The sequence below is a fragment of the Saccostrea echinata genome, unplaced genomic scaffold (assembly GCF_033153115.1).
Source record: "Saccostrea echinata isolate AGI-Se365-2 ecotype Australia unplaced genomic scaffold, CSIRO_AGI_Sech_v1 ptg000060l, whole genome shotgun sequence".
NCBI lineage: Eukaryota > Metazoa > Mollusca > Bivalvia > Ostreida > Ostreidae > Saccostrea > Saccostrea echinata.
In genome coordinates, this window is record NW_026889809.1 from 5,530,399 (window position 1) to 5,553,431 (window position 23,033).

Consider the following 23,033-nt stretch of genomic DNA (forward strand, 5'->3'; position numbering starts at 1 on the left):
ATGGACGTTGAGGGGTAGGTGAAACCATTTGGGTTAAACGCGTCAGTCGTCACTTCCGCTTCTCACAGGAAGTTATCAAAGAAATCAAAAATTTTAGCTTTTCTTTTTTTAAATTAAAACTTACATGAATTTATTGCATCTCTTTTGCTGTTTTGAAATATGTTAGATTCCACCGGAAACAAAAACGTCAACTTCCGGTTTAAGGAGATAAACTACGTTATTCTTATATTTAACTTTCTCATAAATATCGCTTATTGATAAAGTACTTGAAATGATTTTATGCATGTTGCAGATACTGCAAATGTCTAGAGAAAAGTCAGAGATTTTTATAAAATTCACTTCCGGTTGTGTGTTTACCTGTTCTCAAAATTAGAATTTAGTCCCACAATATTGTTCGGCAACAGTAAACGACTGAGGACTAAAACTTCAGGACTGATATTCAGTCATCAGTTTATTTGAATCGTGAGAAAATCTTGCATCGCCGTTACTTCCGGTCGTGAAAGGAAGTGATGTAAAAAAGTGAATGGTTAATAGTTAGCACATTGGGTTTTCACGCTGACGATTAGGGTTAAATCTCCAGAGTGTCTGAATTTCTTTTATCACTTTTTCAGCTTGAATTTTCATTTTTATTTTCAGAATCGGACGGAAGACCTCTCATTGCTCGCAATGAGTTTCTAGTTTATATATAGTAATTATATCATGAGAGCTTCATCTTACCCACACATAGAAGTGTATTTTACACACTTTATTGCAATTTATACAAATTAGAGCTATACATCAAATTATCCCCCAGCAAGATTCAATAAGATAACATACTATGTTACTCTTGAAGATTCACACAAAACATCTTTAAATTATCCTTATTAATCACTTGTGCCAGTCTAATTTATAAACAATGTATAAATTCTAACTCTTTCTGCGGATGTGTAATGGGAAGAATTTTACATCCTCCTTTTTTCTTACTGCTTGATTACACTGTATATCAGACAAGAAATAGAAATTATGATGTCAATGTAAATATTCACCATTATACTGCAGTTTATAAAAAATCCAGACACCTGAATTCAACATCAACGTAAACTACTTCGTACATGCCTTAAGAAAGGAATGTAATATTTATGACACTCTCCCCGTCATGTCACCTCAAGTTTGCAGTAACATGATGCCATATGCTATTATGACGTCATATCTAGGTAGTTCAGAGAAGTTACTATTGCTGGTGCACTGTGATATTTATGGACAGTCTTATCCTAGCCGCGTTGTACCAATTTTGGATGGACGACGGACAACAGGTGATCAAAAAAGCTCATTTGAGCTTGTAGCTCAGGTGAGCTAAAAAAAGAAAAGCATGTGCAGATCGGGGTGGGTGGGGGCAGACAGACGGACAGACAGACCGAAATTAATATCCCCCACTTTCAGTGAAAGCAGAGGACAAAAATTCTCAACAGACAAGCACTTTATGGAACAGAAATTTGAAATTTAAATATTTAAAGGGTAAATAGACTCTGAATTCCATGAATTCTAGTTTTTCTCAGAGATGTAATTCTGCAAATATCATGAACAGTTTCTTTGACACTGAATGCAAAACGAGGAATAATGGGCTCAAGATCATTGACAAAAATTATGACAAAGCTGAATAGCTTTGACTAGAAATATGTCCATAGGACATGAATGCCCCGCCGAGGGTATATTAGTAATGCAACATTTTAACACAAATTGAGAAAAGTGAGGTCAAGGTCAAAGGAAAGGTCTAGGTGAAAAAATATTGATGCAGTTGAATAGCTTACATCAGTATGTATCAGCATATGAAGATTGACACTAATTTAAGAAAAGTGAGGTCAAGATCAAAGGAAAGGTCAAGGTCAAAAAATGTTGATGCAGTTGAAAAGGTTACATTAGTATGTATTAGCATATGAAGTTTGATAAAAATATTGTGAATGGTTTCTTTAAAACTGAGCTAAACACTAATTTAAGAAAAGTGAGGTCAAGGTCAAAAGAAAGGTCAAGGTCAAAAAATATTGATGCAGTTGAATAGTTCTCATCAGTATGTATCAGCATATGAAGTTTGACACTGATTTAAGAAAAGTGAGGTCAAGGTCAAAGGAAAGGTCAAGGTCAAAAAATGTTGATGCAGTTGAATAGCTCTCATCAGTATGTATCAGCATATGAAGTTTGTTAAAAATATCTTGAATGCTTTCATTAAAACTGAGCTAAACACTAATTTAAGAAAAGTGAGGTCAAGGTCAAAAGAAAGGTCAAGGTCAAAAAACGTTGATGCAGTTGAATAGCTTACATCAGTATGTATCAACAAATGAAGTTTGATTACATTATCTTGAACGGTATCTTTAAAACTGAGGTAAACACTAATTTAAGAAAAGTGAGGTCAAGGTCAAAAGAAAGGTCAAGGTCAAAAAATGTTGATGCAGTTGAATAGCTTACATCAGTATGCATCAACATATGAAGTTTGATTACACTACCTTGAATGGTATCTTTAAAACTGAGCTAAACACTAATTTAAGAAAAGTGAGGTCAAGGTCAAAGGAAAGGTCAAGGTCAAAAAATGTTGATGCAGTTGCATAGCTCTCATCAATATCTATCAGCATATGAAGTTTGATAAAAATATCTTGAATGGTATCTTTGAAACTGAGCTTTGAACAGAGCTACACGCAAAGTGTGACGGAAGGACAGACGGAAGGACGGAAGGACAGAAGGACGGAAGGATGGAAGGACGGAAGACGGACATGACAAACACTATATGCCCCGGCCATATTCATGGCGGGGCATAATAAAAAAGATTTGATAAAATTATCTTGAATAGCTACTTTGAAACTGAGCTAAGGTCACGGGTAAAGTCAAGGTCAGAAAATTCTTCTACAGTTGAATAGTTATCACTAATATATACATGTATCAGAGTATGAATTTTGGATAATATATCTTGAACAGTTACTTTGAAATTGAACTATACACAAAATACAGAATCATGAGGTCAAGGTCACAGAAAGGGTCAAGATCAGAAAATAATGCCAAAGTGGAATAGCTCTCACCAATGTGTATCAATGTATGATTTCTGCTTTATATATCTAGAATATTTACTTTGAAACTGAGCTAAACTCAAAGTGATGGAAGGACAGACAGAAGGATGGTAAGATGGACATGACAAACACTATATGCCCCAGCATATTCATGGCAGGGCATAAAAGTTGATTTGTAAATCATCAAAATGAAAGTGCAACCTTAAGAACAACTTTGTATATGCTGTTTTGTCTTAGTGCTCTTGAGTGTCAATACCAATGTCAGAGGACAAAACTTTTGAAAACTATAAAGCAAGAACAAGAAAGTTCTTTAATGCTCAGGCATAAAGATTGAATTAACTTGTTTAGCTTTAAATCAAACCAACCTGAACTGGATAATGAATCTTTTTGTTGATTTTTGTGTTCGTTCAACTGAAATTTAAAAAAGAAATAAATGTAATATCACACACATTAAAATTACACAAATTATAAACAACATGTATTTTCCATCTAAACTGATTTAAATATAACTGACATATATACACAGTGATGTATCAGATAATCAATATGTGTAGAAGTTTGTCCAAGTCTGAAATTGGTTGAGAGGTTTCAGAGAAGAAACTGAAAATGTTCAAATATTAACGCATGATGGACGACGGACGACGCACGCCTACGGACGAAAACAGATAGCAATAGGTCACCTGAGTAAACTCAGGTGACCTAAAAAAATTGAATGAAGCTGCATAGTTGCCTGTAGCAACAATGATCAAACTAAGAATTCTGCACGATTACATTTGAAAAAATACAATAAATATTAACATTATTTTCTTTATCAATTTTAAAGGGTTTTTATCACGTCTCAAAATTTTTTGATATAGCAAAGTTTACATGCTATTAAATTCATATATTTAAAAATCTTTGCTAGAAAATTAATATTTTTGATGTTTCAGCGATTCAAAGTTTGAATTTCTCAGTATGCATATTTTGATCGCCGATGTTACGCGCCATTGCTCTGACGTCATAGGTGTCAATCCTGGTCAAGCGAGGTACTTATTGTGTATGTACAAAAGGGCTCATTTGTTGTGTCTATTAAACCTGTTAGAAAATAATTAAGAGATGATTTGATAATTGACAGCTAGTAAGGTATAATCTATGGCTTTAGGATGCACAAATGTGCACAAGAAAGGTTTTACGAAGAATTTTTTTCCCACATTTCCTGGATTTGGTCGAGAGATGTTCTGCAAATGCGATGGCGTTTATCTCCATTCAGAGCAATCGTTTGTGCCCGATCAATCACGATTTTTTTCTGTCCTATAAAATATTTTAAGGAAAAATGCCTTTTAAAAAATAATAAATTACAAACACGCATTTTTTAAAAGTCGCACAGAATCTAGTAGGAATGTTGTGAACTTCGTAATGGCGTATGGCGCCATTGAAGAAATGTCATAGTACATGATATTCACTGCTGGAACAGTTAGAAGATATACAGGATTTATTTATATATAATTAATTAAAATAACAATGAAGGAGAATTAAAATTCCCATATTCATAAATGTTTTCGAAGTTATACTTTAGTAATTCGTTCTATTTTAGTCAAAGTCCCGAGTTGTCAACGGCTTCGTCTTCGGTGACCTCTCCAACTGTAGGCGTATTTTCTGATTATTTCTCTCTGCTAGACGTTCATACATAAAAGATTGACTGTTCCTAACCAAAGGAATATAGTCGATGTCAAAATTTCAACCGGCTATATTATGTATTCTATTTATTTAGCGTAAAAATCTAATCAATATGTTTTTTCTTACGATAAGCTTTACGAGTTCTATTGACCATTGACACCTATGACGTTTCTGTACCACGTGACCCCTATCTAATTAGTGGAGATTTTTACTTCGAGGACCCTATATTACGGGTGTTTTATCGTCTAATTACGGCCGTTTTCAACATTATTTCAGAATTAAACGATAATTATATGTTTCAAGAATACAATAGTGTTTCATTTTTAAGAAATTTAGATACGTGATAAAAACTCTTTAAATTACAAAAGGGTATTTAGGTGTAAAGGGTGAAATGTTTTACTGTACTACCATTTAAGAATATAGTTTGATTTATTTTTTTTCGATATTATTTAAAACCAGTAAAGCTGAATATATACATGTAAGTAATAATGAATCAAAAAGTTTGTACAAATCATTTTCAATTAGCGTTGTAATAATTACTTTGGCAAACGACATAAAACGTGGCTGTGTTTTATGGTGAGCATTTTTAAGGAATATTTACTGGTTAAAACTCGTGTGACTATTTAAAATAATTTATTCCACAGGTGGGTTCAACAATGGACACACAAGTAAAAAGCTCTTACTTGCTATAGGAAAAACATTGAGCTTTTCATACATTTTTCATATTTTAAGTACCAGTCTAATCTTGAACAGATTTCCTATGGTCACACAAGTTTTATAAATGTATAATGTGTTTTATCTTTAGCACAAGTTTGTACAACGTTAGGCTGACAATAAACAAAGGCTTTGAAATGAATGCCCATCCTCGATTTACTATAGAAAATCACACATATCTGCTGACCCTTACCACATTGTATGGCTTTGCTCTTTGTTTTAAAAATGAATTTCTGTGCTAAAATTTGTTGAATCTTACAGTTTAGATATCAATTGATGATAAGAGATGAAAAATTACGCTTAATTTGAATCTTCATCATTTCACCTTTTACCGGGGTCCATAAGTGCACTTGTTCTTTATGCAAGGGTAACTTACATGGTAGACACCTATTCACACAGTGCTGGTACTTACACTGGCTTTCTGTTCTGTTGTTTAGGTAACTATAACAAGGTAGACACCTATTGACACAGTACTAGTACTTACACTGGCTTTCTGTTCTGTTGTTTAGGTAACTATAACAAGGTAGACACCTATTGACACAGTACTAGTACTTACAGTGGCTTTCTGTTCTGTTGTTTAGGTAACTAATAACATGGTAGACACCTATTCACACAGTACTGGTACTTACACTGGCTTTCTGTTCTGTTTAGGTAACTATAACTTAGTAGTCACCTATTCACACAGTACTAGTACTTACACTGGCTTTCTGTTCTGTTTAGGTAACTATAACATGGTAGACACCTCTTGACACAGTACTAGTACTTTCACTGGTTTTCTGTTCTGTTTAGGTAACTATAACTTAGTAGTCACTTATTCACACAGTACTAGTACTTACACTGGCTTTCTGTTCTGTTTGGGTAACTATAACATGGTAGACACCTATTGACACAGTACTAGTACTTAAACTGGCTTTCTGTTCTGTTTAGGTAACTATAACAAGGTAGACACCTATTCACACAGTACTGGTACTTACACTGGCTTTCTGTTCTGTTTAGGTAACTATAACTTAGTAGTCACCTATTCACACAGTACTGGTACTTACACTGGCTTTCTGTTCTGTTTAGGTAACTCTAACAAGGTAGACACCTATTCACACAGTACTGGTACTTATACTGGCTTTCTGTTCTGTTGTTTAGGTAACTATAACAAGGTAGACACCTATTCACACAGTACTGGTACTTACACTGGCTTTCTGCTCTGCTGTCAGCCACTGTTCCATCTCGGCATAATCTGTTTCTTTGTCTTGTAACTACAATTATAAACAATCACTGTAAAAATAAAATCATATGGAAGAAAATTGTTATCAATGGGCCTTTAATTTCTAGTGCTAATACTATTAAAAAATAAATTGAATGGAAAATGTGTGTGAAATAGAAGTACAATAATATTAAACTAATTCTTTTCCAAAACTAGAATCTACAATACACAAATACTAGTATCTGTCTAAAGTACAGACTGTTAAGAAAATACAGAATACAGCAAATCTACACAAAATGAAAGAGATACACTTGTGCACATAATATTAAAACATTTGTGTTCTAGTTCATTGTCAACAGTCCTGCTAGAGACAATGAAATTCTGTCTCTTGTGTAGTTATAAAAGAATGTGTAGAAAACCATCATTGAAACTCAAAATTTTTCAGTTGCTGGTCTTCCATTACAGCCAAATCAAGAAGATGTTTTGATAAGGAACCCACAAGAGACCATAATGTATTAATATTGTCAAATCCAAAAACTGTACCAAAAGTTTGGCTTTGAAAAAGAATAGGTGTGGGTTGATTAAATTCATTTTTGCTAAGATTTTTTCCCCTTCAAAAAAAAAATAAAATCAATATATTTATTAGGTTTAAAAGACATATTATTAAAAGTTAGTACAATACAATCATTCAATACATATTTCAAGCACTAAACAAGAAGCCAATGAGCCACAATACTCAATGAATCCCCTTTTTGGCTACACACTTAAAGGACATTTCTACCATATAAATGTACAATAATATTACAAAGTCTATATATAGAGGGTTGACCCTGAAAATTGTAGGCATCTTTGTTTTATTTCTTTTTAAAAAAAAAGGAAAACGTAACATTTATATGAAAAATTTTATAAACCTCGAGTAATTTTTCTTTTACATCAATGATTATCATGATAATTCTTATCTAAAGAAAATAATAAGATAATATCTGAAGTCAGCATACGCCATGAAACAGTAATCATGTTCATAGCAACAGCAATATTCTTTTCAAAGAAATGCCACTCTAAGTTAGCCATACGGCACTTGTGATGCTTCACCAATAGACGATAATTGTACTGTAGTACTGCTCTTTTGCAGGGCAAATTGATATAGTTTGGTGAAAAATGATATAACAGCAATTGTTTAATAAATGTCATTTAATTATCAAGCAAAAAAGCTTTGCCAAAGGTACATCAATTTGCCCTGCAATACATTAATGTGAAAGGGCTAATTATAAAATACACTAATAATTAAACCAATCTCTGTCTGGGCTGACAATCAAGACTAATCTCCAGATTTTGTTTTTACATGTATCATTAAATGCTCATCTTTGCAGATTCATACCATGCTCCACATAGTTTTTGATCTCTCTGTGTGCCTGTATAGAAAGCATCTGCCATTTTCTCCAAATTTTGTACTTTTAAATTTTATGTTTTTAAGGTATTGTTATCATCAACATGAAACTTGTGTGGGAAATTATACCATACACAAGAGATTGCTGAACTTGAAAAAATACTTTTAAAAAAATTGAATACAATATTAGGTAGAAATCAACCCCCCCCTTTACTGTGGCTCCATCCCCGTCCCAGAGGCTATAATTAGAACAAATTTTACTCTCCTCTACATGGGGATGCTTGCAGATCAATTTGTGTTCTAGAAAATATTTGTTTTCAAAATTGCATGTATTCTGATGAAACTGAGAAATTATGATCCTTAATTGACCCACCTATACTTTATGGGTCATATTTTGAATACAATTATATCTATACCACATGGGGATGACTACATTGCTCACTTTGGCTCCTAAGGACATATAAATTAGAAAGCCTTACTCTTTACAAGGATTAAAGACTCCATTCAAATTAGTATGATTTAAATTAGTTCCTGCACTTTTTGAAAATTTAAAAGTTTTTAAAGATATTTCTTACAAAGTTTTAAGTAAACTTTATCCCCCCTCCCCCATTGAAACCACCATAACTTATGTATGAGACACAACTTTGAACAAATATGAATCTACACTATTAGGAATCTTTTCTTTTTTTGTTTTCTTTATTGTTTAGTTATTTAAGATTTCTAAGTGACTCGAGCCTAATTGTACAGGACAGACTGACTTAACTTTGATCAGAAAAGCCCACTTGAACAATCGAGTAAGCTGAAATGATTAATACTTGACATATTTCCATTGACTACACATCTGCATTCTGAGTAATTTTTTTCTGCAGGCTAAATTTCAAATGTCATTTAATAAAATGTTATTTCTGTAATAATGTTCCTCATATATAATGGCTTAGAATAGTCTATATTCCTACAGTGATACATGTATAAGCTTACTATTGTCATTGGCAAATATTTCACATAAAAATGTATCTGATCCAAATATCAAAATATCCAAGTTTCAATCTGTTTATGTTTCTTAAGGTAATAGCATCTGTGTTAATGTTACAGCAACATCCTTCTGTACATACAAGAGGCCCATGGGCCTTGAATCGCTCTTCTGATAAACTGTACAACCTATCACTTCTATTTGAAGCCTCGAAGTATCCTGTATATTTAGATAAACCCTTGAAATTCCAATTCACACTCTGAGAACCCAAGATGATTCTAAGCCAATTAGTACCTGAGAGTTGGTCATGGTGACCTACTTATCACTTGTCATTCTCTGAGGACCCATCAACTAAGTTTGATGATTCTAAGCCAATAAATACCTAACATATTTTTTAAAATTATAGCCATAAAATTTTATAAGTAGGTCAAAGTGACCTACTTTTCAATTGTTTTACTCCAAGGACCAAAGATGCATCAACTGACAAAGTTTGATGATTCTAAGCCAATTAGTACCTGTAATATTTAATTAAAGCCATAAATTTTCAAAAAAAAAAAAAAGTAGGTCACCGTGACCTACTTTTCAGTTGCTGTACTCCGAGGACCAAAGATACATCGACTGACAAAGTTTGATGATTCTAAGCCAATAAGTACCCAAAATATTTAATTACAGCCATAAATTTTCAAAAGTAGGTCATGGTGACCTACTTTTCAGTCAACCTACTCCGAGGACCAAAGATGCATCAACTGACAAATTTTGATGATTCTAAGCCAAATAATTCCTGAAAATATTAAATACAGCCATAAAATTTCAAAAGTAGGTCATCCTGACCTACTTTTCAGTTGTTGTACTCCGAGGACCCAAGACGCATCAACTGACAAAGTTTAATGATTCTAAGCCAATTAGTACCCAAAATATTTGATTAAAGCCATAAATTTTCCGAAAGTAGGTCACGGTGACCTACTTTTTAGTCGACCTACTCCGAAGACCCATGACGCATCAACTGACAAAGTTTGATGATTCTAAGCCAATTAGTACCCGAAATATTTAATTAAAGCCATAAATTTTCAAAAGTAGGTCACGGTGACCTACTTTTTAGTCGACCTACTCTGAAGACCCAAGATGCATCAACTGACAAAGTTTGATGATTCTAAGCCAATTAGTACCCGAAATATTTAATTAACGCCATAAATTTTCAAAAGTAGGTCACTGTGACCTACTTTTTAGTCGACCTACTCCGAAGAACCAAGATGCATCAACTGACAAAGTTTGATGATTCTAAGCCGATTAGTACCTGAAATATTTAATTATAGTCATATAAATTGAAAAGTAGGTCATGGTGACCTACTTTTCAGTTGACCTTTTTTGAGGATCCAAGATGCATCAACTTACAAAGTTTTATGATCATAGGACTTTAAATGTCCAAATTATGCCTCTAAAACGCTTTGAAATCGAATGCCTGCAAAGTTCAAAAAGTAGGTCACTGTGACCTACTTTTTAATAAATATGTTTTATGGCCCAAAGATGCATCATCTTACGAGATTTAATGATTCTAAGCCTCCCCGTATTCGAATTAATGACCTTAATTGTTTTAAAAAAGATTAGCCATAAAATTCAAAAAGTAAGTCAAGGTGACCTACTTTTTAGTTGACGTACTTTGAGGACCCAAGATGTATCAACTGACAAAGTTTGATGATCATAGGCCTTAAATTGTTCAAAATTTGCCTCTAAATCATTTTGAAAAAGAATGGCCGCAAAATTTAAAAAGTAGGTCACCGTGACCTACTTTTGAGTCAACATGATATGAGGTCCTTAGATGCACCAACTGACAAGATTTGATGATCCTAGTCCTTATAGTAAGCAAAATATCAACATTTTAATAAAATGTAATTTTTGGTCAACTTTGAAGTGACCTTGAGACCACGCCCTTTGCCCCAGGGTAAATCCCCGTGCAAATTTTAATCTACAACATATCCTCATCCTTTTGTGTAAGTTTGGTGATAATCTGCCCAGTGGTTCTAGAGAAGAAGATTTTTTAGCAACCAGTACTTTTGTTTCTATTTTCCTAATTATCTCCCCTTGTTAAAGGGTCACAACCCCAGTTTTAGTATAAAAGGGAGCCCTTGGGCCAAGGATACCCTGTGACAAATTTGACAATAATTGGCCAAGGGGTTCTTGAGATATGGCCCATATTCTAAAAAGTTTACGCACACCGCACAAATAGCCATAGCATTAGCTCTTTGAGCCTTTGGCTCAGAAGAGCTAATAAATCTGACTCAGAGGAAATGTGCCACTTTTTAAAACACAAAATGAGTTAAGTGAAAAAAAAGGTGTAATTTACAGACACAGCAACTACTTTGAGCTGAGAAAAATTATGATCATGCATTTTTAGAAAAAACTTCTGAATTCCCTTCCCATTTCTATAAAGCAAGGTCAGAATGCATTGCTGCTTCTTCGTGGCAATATACGTATAACACACATATGGCCTGTCTGTACTTCTCAAATCAAAAGTGAAAGTAAAACAGAATCTGTCTTTTTTTGTGTATACACTAAATAGAGAACAAAAATATTAGGTTCTGAAGGTGACATTCTTCTGACTATGGATCTGACCATGTCACGGATGAGTGATCCCTGGTCATTGACCATGCTTCCTCATGCATGACTTGTTACCTTAAGGACCTCCTCCTCTTCTTTAGTGAGCTGTAACATACACATGTCAATCAAATCAACCCTTAGTTTAACTCCTCCCTATATGCCTATCATATGAGCTGTAACGTACACACGTCAATCAAATCAACCCTTAGTTAAACTCCTCCCTATATGCCTATCATATGAGCTGTAATGTACACATGTCAATCAAATCATCCCTTAGTTAAACTCCTCCCTGTATACTTAACACAGATTTACATGAGTTAGCAAATGTACCCAAAATGTTAACGATGTGACTGTGTCTACAGTGACTATAATTCACAACATGTTCAACAAATAGCTGATAAACATTAAAATAAAATGAGAAAAAACTAAGGTAACTTTTTCTCTCATAGATTTAAAATAAAATCAAAGAATTGTGAAAATAGCCTCACAGAGCAGTGATTTATAAGAATCTGAACAATGACAATAAATGTTAAAAAAAACATAATTTGAAATTTCTTCAAAATTTACAGTGTATCTCTGGTTTCTGTAACAAGAGGCCCATGGGCCACAACACTCACCTGACTAACTTAAACCTTGCTGTAATCCTCAGATTTCTAAAAAAAAATATTCCCATGAAACATTGTGATCCCATATTATGGTCTAAAAGGTCTCTGAATCCACATGGCATGAGGATGTTTCAATATAACTAAGATGACCTTGCAGTCATGGATAAGAAAATTCTTTTCCTATATACATGCATTATTTTAAATTTGATCCTGATTTAAGCCACTTTAACCCAGGATCCATAACTTGAAAAAAAAATTGAATCCACACAACTTGGGAATGTTTGCGAATTAATGGTTCTATTGTGGTTCTAGAGAAGATTTTTAAAAAATTTTCTTAGATAGTCCCATGTAAAACTTTGATCCCCTATTGTGCCCCCCCCTCCCCCACCGCCATGATTTGTACAATCTAGAATCTACATTATATTAAGAGGATTTCACACAAGTTTGATCTTTTCTGGTACATTGGTTTTTGAAAAGATTTTTTCAAATGATTTTTTCCTTTATGTTTCAATGTAAACATTTGATCCCCCTACTATGGCCCAAACCTTCCCTCCAGGGGGCCATGATTTGTACAATTTATAATCTATGCTACCCAAAGAAGCTTTCAAATAAATATCATCTTTTCTGGTCCAGTGGTTCTTAAGAAGTTTTTTAAAGATTTTTTTCCTATATATTTCAAAGTAAAACTTTTGGCCCCACCCTATCCCTGGGACCATGATTTGAACAATTTAGAATCTAAACTATCCTAGAAAGCTTTCATTAAAATTTCATATTTTCTGGTCCAGTGGTTCTTGTAAAGAAGATTTATCAATGATCCCAACCTATTTTGCCTTTTCATGATTATGTCCTCTTGGAAAAGGACCCTTCATCTGAACAATTTAAAATCTTAGAATCCCCTTAACCCAAGGATGCTTTGTGCCAACTTTGGTTAAAATTGATCCAATGGTTTTGAGAGGAAATTGAAAATGTGAAAAGTTTACAGACAGACAGATGCCAGTCAAAAGTTGATCAGAAAAACTCACTTGAGCTTTCATCTCAAGTGAGCTAAAACTGATTAACTTCAGAGGCTGATGAGCTAGTTTTACATGTACGTTAGTGAATTCCCAGAATCCAGCACACTAAATGTTATCAAGTATGAGAGTTGATTACAGTAAAGCAAAGAAATGAAGCCGAGAACCAGCGTAATTCTGCCACTACAATCATTCCTTATTACCTGTAATACTTCCTCATCTGTTGTAAACTGAAAAGGCATTTTGACAAATCATTCTTCATAAACATGCTTTAAAATTCTTAAGATTTAGTGTTCATGGCACGGAACCTATTCACTTTCTTAGCATACTGGTGTCATAAGAAATGACTTACATTGTTTTTGGAGTTGACCACAGCTCCTAATCCAGCTTTATTAAACTGGTCCTCCTGCTGATTTGCGTAACTTCTAAAACATAAAATTTTTACATTTTGTCATGCCAAGATTTAGTTACTGATCTTAAATGAACAGTAGACAATGTTTAATTGAGTTCTTGCCTCACAGATGTGTTGTTACAGATATTTTTTAATTACCCCATTGTCTGTCTATTGGTATCAAAGGACTGTCTGGATTGGGCAAACATATCAAAATCATCATCATTGTGACCTGTGCTCGGCGCTGAATTGCTTCCAATATCTACCAAGAAAACAACAACGTGATTTTTTTCTGTACAAGTAAAGAGTACAAATCAATCACAATAATACCTAATGGAGACAATAGATATTGCAGAGTACAATTTGAATTTATTTCATATTATATTTTAAGTGACATTATGTAACCCTTTTGCAATTTGGTAAGCACTGTCAACCATGGTGATACATGTATTTTGTAACAACTTTTCCATCTGCCTCTATTCACCTATAGGATTTCTTACCTAGATTGGCCATCTGTGATGTAACTTGTGGGGCCAGCTGTGGGGCTGGGACATGGGTGTCATCCCCTAGGTCAATGAGATTTCCTACAGCTGGGGCAGGCTGTGAAGGGACGGGTCCAGGTGAGGACGCCTGAAAATAAAATGTAGGCCTAGATGTTTGTTTGCCGGGCTTTTTGTTGCAGACAAAAATGCATGTCTCCTTTCCCCAATTATTTTTTTTGATCGTCATTTGAGATATGATCCTGAGTCAAGGTCCTGATAGGTCCAGTAAGTCATTAACAATGTTAATCAAAAATAGTTCAGACTTAGATCTGATTAAGGTGACAATGCAGAATGAGTTTATATGACATCTTGTCTGAAAAATTATTATTATCTCTGATATATCAGGCATGTTTTATGGTTTTTTAAATTTACTTATTTCTATGTAATTAGAAATAAAATGTATTATTGGGTTTTGATCAAATATAAATAGAATATCACTAATGCCATTTTTTTTTTTATGTTTTCTTGCATATATGAATAGAGCTTTCTTGAAAAAAATTATCAAGAAAAATTCAGTTAACCGAAACATCTTGCAGTTAACTGATTACCTGTAGCAATTCTGTATTTGATTGCCATCCCTAGTTTAAATATATTTTCTATCATGGTAAAGCACAGTTTTTCTTTTATTACCTAGCATCCTTGATCTTTACAAGAGGCCCAGGGGCCACATCACTCTCCTGAGCACTCTGGCTTGGAAAAAGCAGAAATCAGTTCAGTCTTGAAAAGTTTCGATATAAAAGTGGTTCGAGGGGGTTGGTGGGTGGGTGTTGATTTGAACTTGAATCTATACTTCAAGGGGATGCTTTTTAATTAATATGACAAATAATGGATATGCTGTTCTTAAGAAGACAATTTAATTTTTATTGATTTATCATTTGTATTCCTTTGTATAACTATGATCCCCTGTTATGACCCCTCTATTCTCCTGGGGGGTCATGATTTGAACAAAATTTGAATCTACATTACTCAAGGATGCTTCCATTTAAATATGACTAATTATGGCTTTGCTGTTCTTGAGAAGAAGATTTTAAAAGGCTTTGTCCTATGTATTCCTATGTAAAACTTTGATCGACCATTGTGGCCCCACCCTATCCCCGGGGGTCATGACTGGAACAAACTTGAACCTACACTACTTGAGGATGCTTCCATATAAATATGACCAATCATGGCTTGCTGTTCTTGAGAAGAAGATTTTTAAAGATTTTTCCTATATATTCCTATGTAAAACTTTGATTGCCCATTGTGGCCCCACTCTACCCCCCGGGGTTATGATTAGAATAAACTTGAACCTAAACTACTTGAGGATGCTTCCATATAAATATGACCAATCATGGCTTTGTTGTTCTTGAGAAGAAGATTTTTAAAGATTTTTCCTATATATTCCTATGTAAAACTTTGATCGCCCGTTGTGGCCCCACTCTACCCCTGGGGATCATGATTTGAACAAACTTGAATCTACACTACCTGAGGATGCTTCCATAAAAAATATGACTAATCATGGGTTTGTTGTTCTTGAGAAGAAGATTTTTAAAGAATTTTCCTATATATTCCTATGTAAAACTTTGATCGCCCGTTGTGGCCCCATCCTACTCCCGGGGGATCATGATTTGAACAAACTTGAATCTACACTACCTGAGGATGCTTCCACTTAAGTTTCATATTTTCAAGCACAGTGGTTCTTGAGAAGAAGATTTTTAAATGATGCCATTAATTTTTCACAAATTCATGATTATTTCCCCTTGGAAGAAGGCATGGCCCTTCATTTGAACAAACTTGAATCCCCTTTACCCAAGGATACTGTAGATTCCTAAATATACGCGAGGAATTAATTATCGCGTAATTACGCAAGAAGCACCACTCGCAAAATAAAATTTCTCGCTTTTATTTTTATGGTGTTGAAATCGATGTAAAATCCCTTGATCAACCGTCCACTCGCGAATTACTGTTCTCGCGATTTGACGTGAAAGAGCCATTTCGCGATAATAAGTACTCGCGAAAAATAAGGAATCTACAGTACTTTGTGGCAAGTTTGGTTGAAATTGGCCCAGTGGTTCTTGAGAAGAAGATGAAAATGTGAAAAGTTTACGACAACAACGACGATAGCTGCAATAATGTAGCCCTCTCTGATTTTTTTTTTTTTTTTTTTGGGGAGAGGGCTACAACTCCTTAGGATCTCCGTAATGGTGCTAGTGCAGGAATGATTCACTACCGCACAGATTTCGGCTCAAATTATCAGTAAGTGGGTATTTTATTAACATATCTTACCCGAACTCAAAAAATGTAGTTATGCAAGACATGAATTGATCCAAAAATATAAAGAACAATCCGTATATCGGTTATTTATCGTGTATGTCAACATCACAACTTGAATTTATCCGCCATGTTTACTGACCTTGATCGATTTTATTTTGGGACAACCAATGAGAAATTGGGATCTAGGGGAGCTTTTCGTTTAGGATTTCCCTTATTTTAAGCATATATATCACTGTTTATGAAAAAAAAAAATCACATGGGATGCTTTTATTTATTGATGTTTAGTGATATCATACAACACAAACATTTATCAACACGAAATTTACTTTATCAAGTGCATCTAAAATTCAAGCGCAAGTCTCTGTACATCACGCGAGAACTGTCATGGCTGCTGAAGAGAACGACTGGTAAACACGCAGATTTATTTTACTTAGTTTTCGCTTATAAAGGGCTATGATGTTGAAAATGAATAAAAATTCCGTCTTATTGGAAGTAAGTTGAATGCAAAAACAATTTATTTTGCCTGCAGTCGACCGTATCTTAAAAATATATTTGCACCATTACGGAGATGCAGTGGAATTGTAGCCCTCTCCTGAAAATATCAGATTAAAAAAAAAATTGAGAGGGCTACATTATTGCAGCTACAACGATGACGACAACAACGAAAGACAACGGGCAAATTTCTATCAGAAAAGCTCACTTGAGCCTTCAGCTCAGGTGAGCTAAAAAATAACTTTGAATTTAAGATACACCTCTGGGTCATCAGAAACACTTAAAGTGTCTATAAAGTCAAAATGCAAGTTGAAATGAAATGATGCATCTTTATTAATAAAATACTAATATTCAAATCAAGAGTTCATAAACCATAACATGGAAACTAATTCATTACCTCACTGCCCATTGACAAGTAACCTTGACCTGTTCCAAATGAATTTAGTAAAGATCATGAAACACCATTACGCCAAGGGCAACAAAATACCAAATGATTGCCCAGTGTCCTTGACCTTTGACATCTCTGAGTCTTGATCATCTCAAAGCTTTAGATCAATGGTACATGAGTAATAACATTCTAAGCGTTCAAACCCATTCTAACAAAGCTTTCATGATTCAGGGACTGTACATGATTTCACTACCTCATTGCCCAGTGGACTTGACCTTGGAGATCTGAATTTGAATCTAGATCATGACAAACCTTTAGGTCAATAGTTCAAAGGTAATAACGTAAAACAGTTCAAACCGTTTATAACAAAGGATTCAAGTTATGAGCTGGACTTGATGCTCTGACAGACATATTGACAGGTAGCCAGACAGACAATCATACCAATGCAATATCCCCACCTGTAGTGAGGAAAACCTAATTATATGTATAGACTGTATAAACAACGTGTCATATGTTTGTAATAGGAATGTGCGATTTTATCGATATACCAGTATATTGTGATATTTTATTGCGCGATACATATCGTGATATGGAGACTAATATACTGGTATTTAGAATGTAATTATAAATTCCGTAAATAATTTTTTTGGGTTCAATTTCTTGAATTACAAATACAGGAATTGTAAAAATGTTGTAAAACAGTAAAACAATTGCATCCTAGCATCCAAACATGCTTTTTTAGTACCGGTATATAAATAAAAATGAAAAAAGTGCAGATATGTTATTCACACTTTATTTATAAGAAAAATCATGGAAATTCATTTAAAATCAGAGTAAAAAGAATGTGTAAAAATATCATATTATTGTGATATTTAAAAAAAAAATTGTGATAAATCGCGATACAAAATGTTTGGCGATACCATCTCTAGTTTGTAATGAACACAATCGGAGCATACACATATGAAGCAAAATACTCCATCAGAAACAAAAGTAGTGCTATAGAATCCTCTAGCACAGTGAATTCACTACTCATCTAAAAAATGGACTTTTTACAGAGAAGAATAAGAACTTTAGCTCATTTTAATTCAATGTTCTATAGTGGCAGTTGAAAGATCATTAAATTCATACCATTTAATCTTCAAAATTAAAGTGTTTTTCTATCTGTAAGTCTGTAGGAGGGGATACTGACCTGTTCATATGAGGGTGGTGACACACTTTCGGAGGGTAAGGGTTCTGAGGGCTGGGAGGACTGCTGCCCGGATTGTCCCGTTCGATATCGTTCAAACCGCTCGTATCTCAGAAACACGTTATTCATGTCATCATTAATGCGTAAAAGCTCATCTATTAAACAAAATGTATGAAAAGGAAAATTACTTCATAATATTTAGTTGACTAAAGAAATTAAGACAACATAAAACTTTCTGGATTCAAATTTAGTAAGAGCCTAGACCACCACCTAAGCATAATCCTGAGAATCCTCAGAATTGTTCATCTTTCTCTCTTTATATGACAATATTATGAGCAAATAATTGCATGTTTTCATTTTTGATGAAATCTTTATTTTGAGGAAAAAACCCATGCCCTTTGGTCTCAAGGACCCAAAATATCCTGGAAAACGCTTGATCAACCTAAAGCATAGATACGAAAATTGGACTTGAAGCAAAACATGTTATTCCCAGAAACACTCCCTGTCTACCTCTTCATCAGAGAAATTTTTAATATAAATTATAAAATACCCTACCCTTATTATTTTTTTTTTTTTTTTGCTATTGCCAAAAAATTCTATTTTTAGCAAAAAAATCCACACCCTTAAAGTTTTCTTTTCTGACCCCACTTCATTAGAACAATACACTGTATAGATATAAACATCTAAATCCTAAGCATCTGAAAGTAATTGCCAAAAATTTTATTCAAAGCAACAGTAGTTATCCTTTGACCCCCGAAACCAATTGTAGATTCTCAAGTTCATGCACAGAAATCCATAGCCTAGTTTGAGCAACAAAGGCACCTGTTACCAAGTGACCCGATATCACCAGCCATGACCTTGACATTTGATTAGACCTTGAACTCATTCAAGCATTTATCTCACTAAACCTGCTAAATAATATCACATGGAAATTCTAAGATTTGATCTGATGAGTATTTTTGTATAAGTATTACTCCTCCCAGATAGTGAGACAGAAGAACAGATGTCGGTGATCAACAATTCAACATATGTGTGACAAAAAAGTCATGTGACTTACTTGTAGCCTCCTCATTAGCTATTTTGTCTATTAATTCCACCAATCGCTGCTGCATCTGTCTGTTTGTCCTGTTGAGTTCTTGTAAGAGCTCTAGATCTGAAGGGTCAATATTAGAAGGAGACAGTTCCGTTAACATCTCACTCATTACTCGGAGGTTACCTTGGACTACGTTTAGCTCTGTTTTTAACTTGGTCATCTGCTCCGCTGATGGGTTGACAGGACCAGTGGGGACTTGGGTGGGTGGGGACACTGGAGCCTGCTGGGGCTACAATAGAGGATACAGCTATTAAAGATCTGTTTGAGCCTCTGATAAGCAAGTTACAATACTGATCAAAAAGGACATGTAATGATATTTCCTTATCATTTTTTACAAATGAAATACATAATACATTTACTTGATAACTTATCAATATCATAATGCCTTTTTCTACTGATCAATTTCACCTGATCACCAAGCCCATGTAATGAAGAACCAAGATGTACAATAAATGAAAGAAAATTATTCTGTATAAAATGCATAATGAAAAATATTCACTGAACATCATACTTCTTTCTTAAGAACAACATATAAACAGGTACAATATAGAGACAATGGCTAGGGTGAGACAGAAGCAGTATACAGGGCTATCAATCAAACAATAAGATTTCCCTGATCTATCATTCCAGGTTACCATTTTGTATTAGCCAAATAAATATTCCGCAGAGGATTTCAGTACAAAATAAATGACCAGCTGGCAGTAGATTTGGAGTTATATGTGAGTGTGAGACAGGAATAATCAATATTTCAATGGAAGCTGACACAAACAGCAGGTAGATACCACAGGTGAATCATAGTCTCCTAACAAGTCTTCACCTTGTGACCAACGTACACTAAAAATAACCACAGTCTCTTCATATTTGCTTCATAAACCAGATTTTTCCCCCCACTGATAATTATCTATTAAGTATTTATGTAGCATAAAAACATCTATTGCTTAGCTTTCACAATCTATAATTTCTGGAATTGTATTTTGAATCAAATATTTACAGAAAACTTCTTTTGTCCTTTTGATAGAAATAGAAGCTCAATTACCCAGGGTAAACAACTATGAAGGAAGAAATTTTAAATCAAATATACATGTAACACTAATTAAGTTAATGCAAAGGACACTACTTATATTAACAGATAAAATCATGGTGCTTAATTTAATTCATTAAACAAGAGGAACATGGGCCACAATGCTCATCTGAATTACTTTGGCCCAACTAATGTTCCTGAGAATTTAAAAAGAATTCCATAAAAATTTGACCTCATCCTGCATCTCCAAAGAGGTCATGACCTAAAAGAAATTGAATCCACACAACATGGGGATGCTTCAGTGTCAATATGACAATGGTGACAACATGTCATTGCTAATATGAAGTTATTTTACAAATATTTTACCAGTATACATTCATTTGTAAAATATGATCCCCAATTTTAACCAAAGTGACACAATCCCAGGGTCCATAATTTGAAGAGTTAGTAGTTTTCAGCTTAGGAGAGCTAAAATATGAGTCAATCAATATAAAACTTGATCTGTAACTCATCAACATCAAGAGACATACCAATAATCAAAAACATAAATCTAGAAAAACGGTGAACTATTAAAAAATTTCAAAGTCTAAGGGCCATAACTGTTGTTAAAATAGCTCATTTAACAAAAAACTCAAACTTGATTACCAGTATCAAGAGATATACCAAAAATCAGCTCATCTACAAGCACAGTAAAAAAAGTCCAAAAAATATCTATGGAATGACAGAATGATGGAGTGACAGAATGATAGAATGATGGAATGACAGAATGATAGAAAGGGACAATACTACATACCACAGCCATTTCATGGTAGGAACATAAAATAACCTGAATCCACATAACTTGTGGGAATGATTAAATATTAATATGATTTACTGTAGTCCTGCTATTCTTAAAAACTCTTTTTTTTTTTTTAAAAATTTTCTATTTATTCCCATACAAATATAAACTTTGACCCACTATTATGCCTCCACCTAACCCAACGGGACCATGATAAATTTGGCTCAAAGTTATGAAATAAGAAAAAAAATAAAAGACAAGTAGCACTTTTAATTATTCAAGGTGTTTTACTATTTTCCAGTAACTGACAACATTGATTAATGAAGTTATCAGGTTACTCTTTTTTTGGGGGGAGGGGGGATGGGGGGTTGTAACAATGGCAACATATTCAAGACATTGTAATTAACCTTGAGGTACTGTGAGCACTGACTTCACAAAATGATACCCCCACTCCCACCCACCCCCCCCCCCCCCCACACACTCCCATTTGAGTATAATGGCATAGTCCATTTTTTGTTGAGAAACCCTAAATATCTGTCCAATCAGAGAACATAAAATGAGAGATATATAATAGCACTATGTAATAAAGATTCTGTGAAAGTCTTATTTAATCTTATTCAGTGGTATAGAAGGAGTTGTGGATAAGAGATGGGTAACCCCAAAGTGTTACAGATATATAGACGTACAGACGAAAGGACCTATGGATGGAAGAACAAACACCCCTACCACTATATACCCCCCTTCCACTTTTCATGTGAGGGGTATAAAACCATTAAAGAACAAGAGATGTTTGTAAAACACTTATGCCCCCCTCAAATAATTGGAATTTTTCTAAGTCCAAAGGGGATAACTCTGTCAAAAATTGCTCGATCATACCCAAAACAGAACTAGACCTAGATATTCTTATGATAAATCTGTATACCAAATTTCATTTCAGTATGTGCAACCTCTGTGAAGAAAATGAATGAAAACTGTTGATGGACCAACAGACAGACAGACAAACAGACAGACAGACCAACCTACCGACAGACAGCAGCAAAGCAACATGCCCTCCCTTCTTCGAAGGGGGGCATAAAAATTTGGTAACTACAAGGTTGTCCCTAAGACCCGGAGGCCTGGTAATTTTCCCGTCGAAAGTGACATTATCCCCCCGTTATTCTGGTATTCCACCTCAATCCTCTCTTATGAGAGGAACCCCAGACTCCTTTCTACTTTTTTTTAATGTCCCCTGATGTATTTCAAATCTTAGAGATAAACCTGTAACTTCATGTCAACTGCCAAGTATTATTCACTATTCAGACATAAATTATTGGAGAATAAGCATTTTAGACATTCTTTATTACACAGTCAAATGAACAGACAATAGACAATAGATACACATATATATTTCTTAAATTCTGAGTGAACTCTGTTCTTTGATGGATGAACAGTTGGTTAAACAAACAACAAACTACAATACAATAGAGAATCAGACCTTATCTACTGGGCTTGTGCTGACTATATATTTGCTCTGTAAAATGTTTAATCAAATGTCAACTTTCATGCTCAATATGATCATTTAAGAAAAACATATTAAGCCTTATAATCGTCTCTATTGTTTAGAATTATCTTAGAAGAAAGTTGTATTCTATCAGTTGTTAAAATTACAAAGCTCTGCCTTTATTTTGTGTAATTTTATAGATCCTCAGATAAGGCATAGAGGTTTCATGAAAGCATTTTTCC

At 34.2% G+C, this 23,033-nt stretch overlaps 1 protein-coding gene across 4 annotated transcripts in view; it reads right to left on the reverse strand.

The window, feature by feature from the left end:
* LOC133175117 (TOM1-like protein 2) overlaps positions 1 to 23,033 on the reverse strand; it is a 51,518-nt gene that overhangs the window by 21,190 nt on the left and 7,295 nt on the right. Inside the window, exons 7-15 of one of the 4 annotated variants that reach the window (XM_061310248.1) lie at positions 19,477 to 19,741; positions 18,423 to 18,574; positions 14,059 to 14,188; positions 13,718 to 13,820; positions 13,520 to 13,592; positions 13,371 to 13,397; positions 11,628 to 11,657; positions 6,587 to 6,652; positions 3,398 to 3,443 (exon numbers count right to left, since the gene is read on the reverse strand). In XM_061310248.1, the coding sequence (XP_061166232.1) occupies positions 3,398 to 3,443; positions 6,587 to 6,652; positions 11,628 to 11,657; positions 13,371 to 13,397; positions 13,520 to 13,592; positions 13,718 to 13,820; positions 14,059 to 14,188; positions 18,423 to 18,574; positions 19,477 to 19,741 (892 nt within the window). The remainder of the gene's footprint in view (positions 1 to 3,397; positions 3,444 to 6,586; positions 6,653 to 11,627; positions 11,658 to 13,370; positions 13,398 to 13,519; positions 13,593 to 13,717; positions 13,821 to 14,058; positions 14,189 to 18,422; positions 18,575 to 19,476; positions 19,742 to 23,033) is intronic. The other 3 variants (XM_061310249.1, XM_061310250.1, XM_061310251.1) reach the window with 3 other exon arrangements.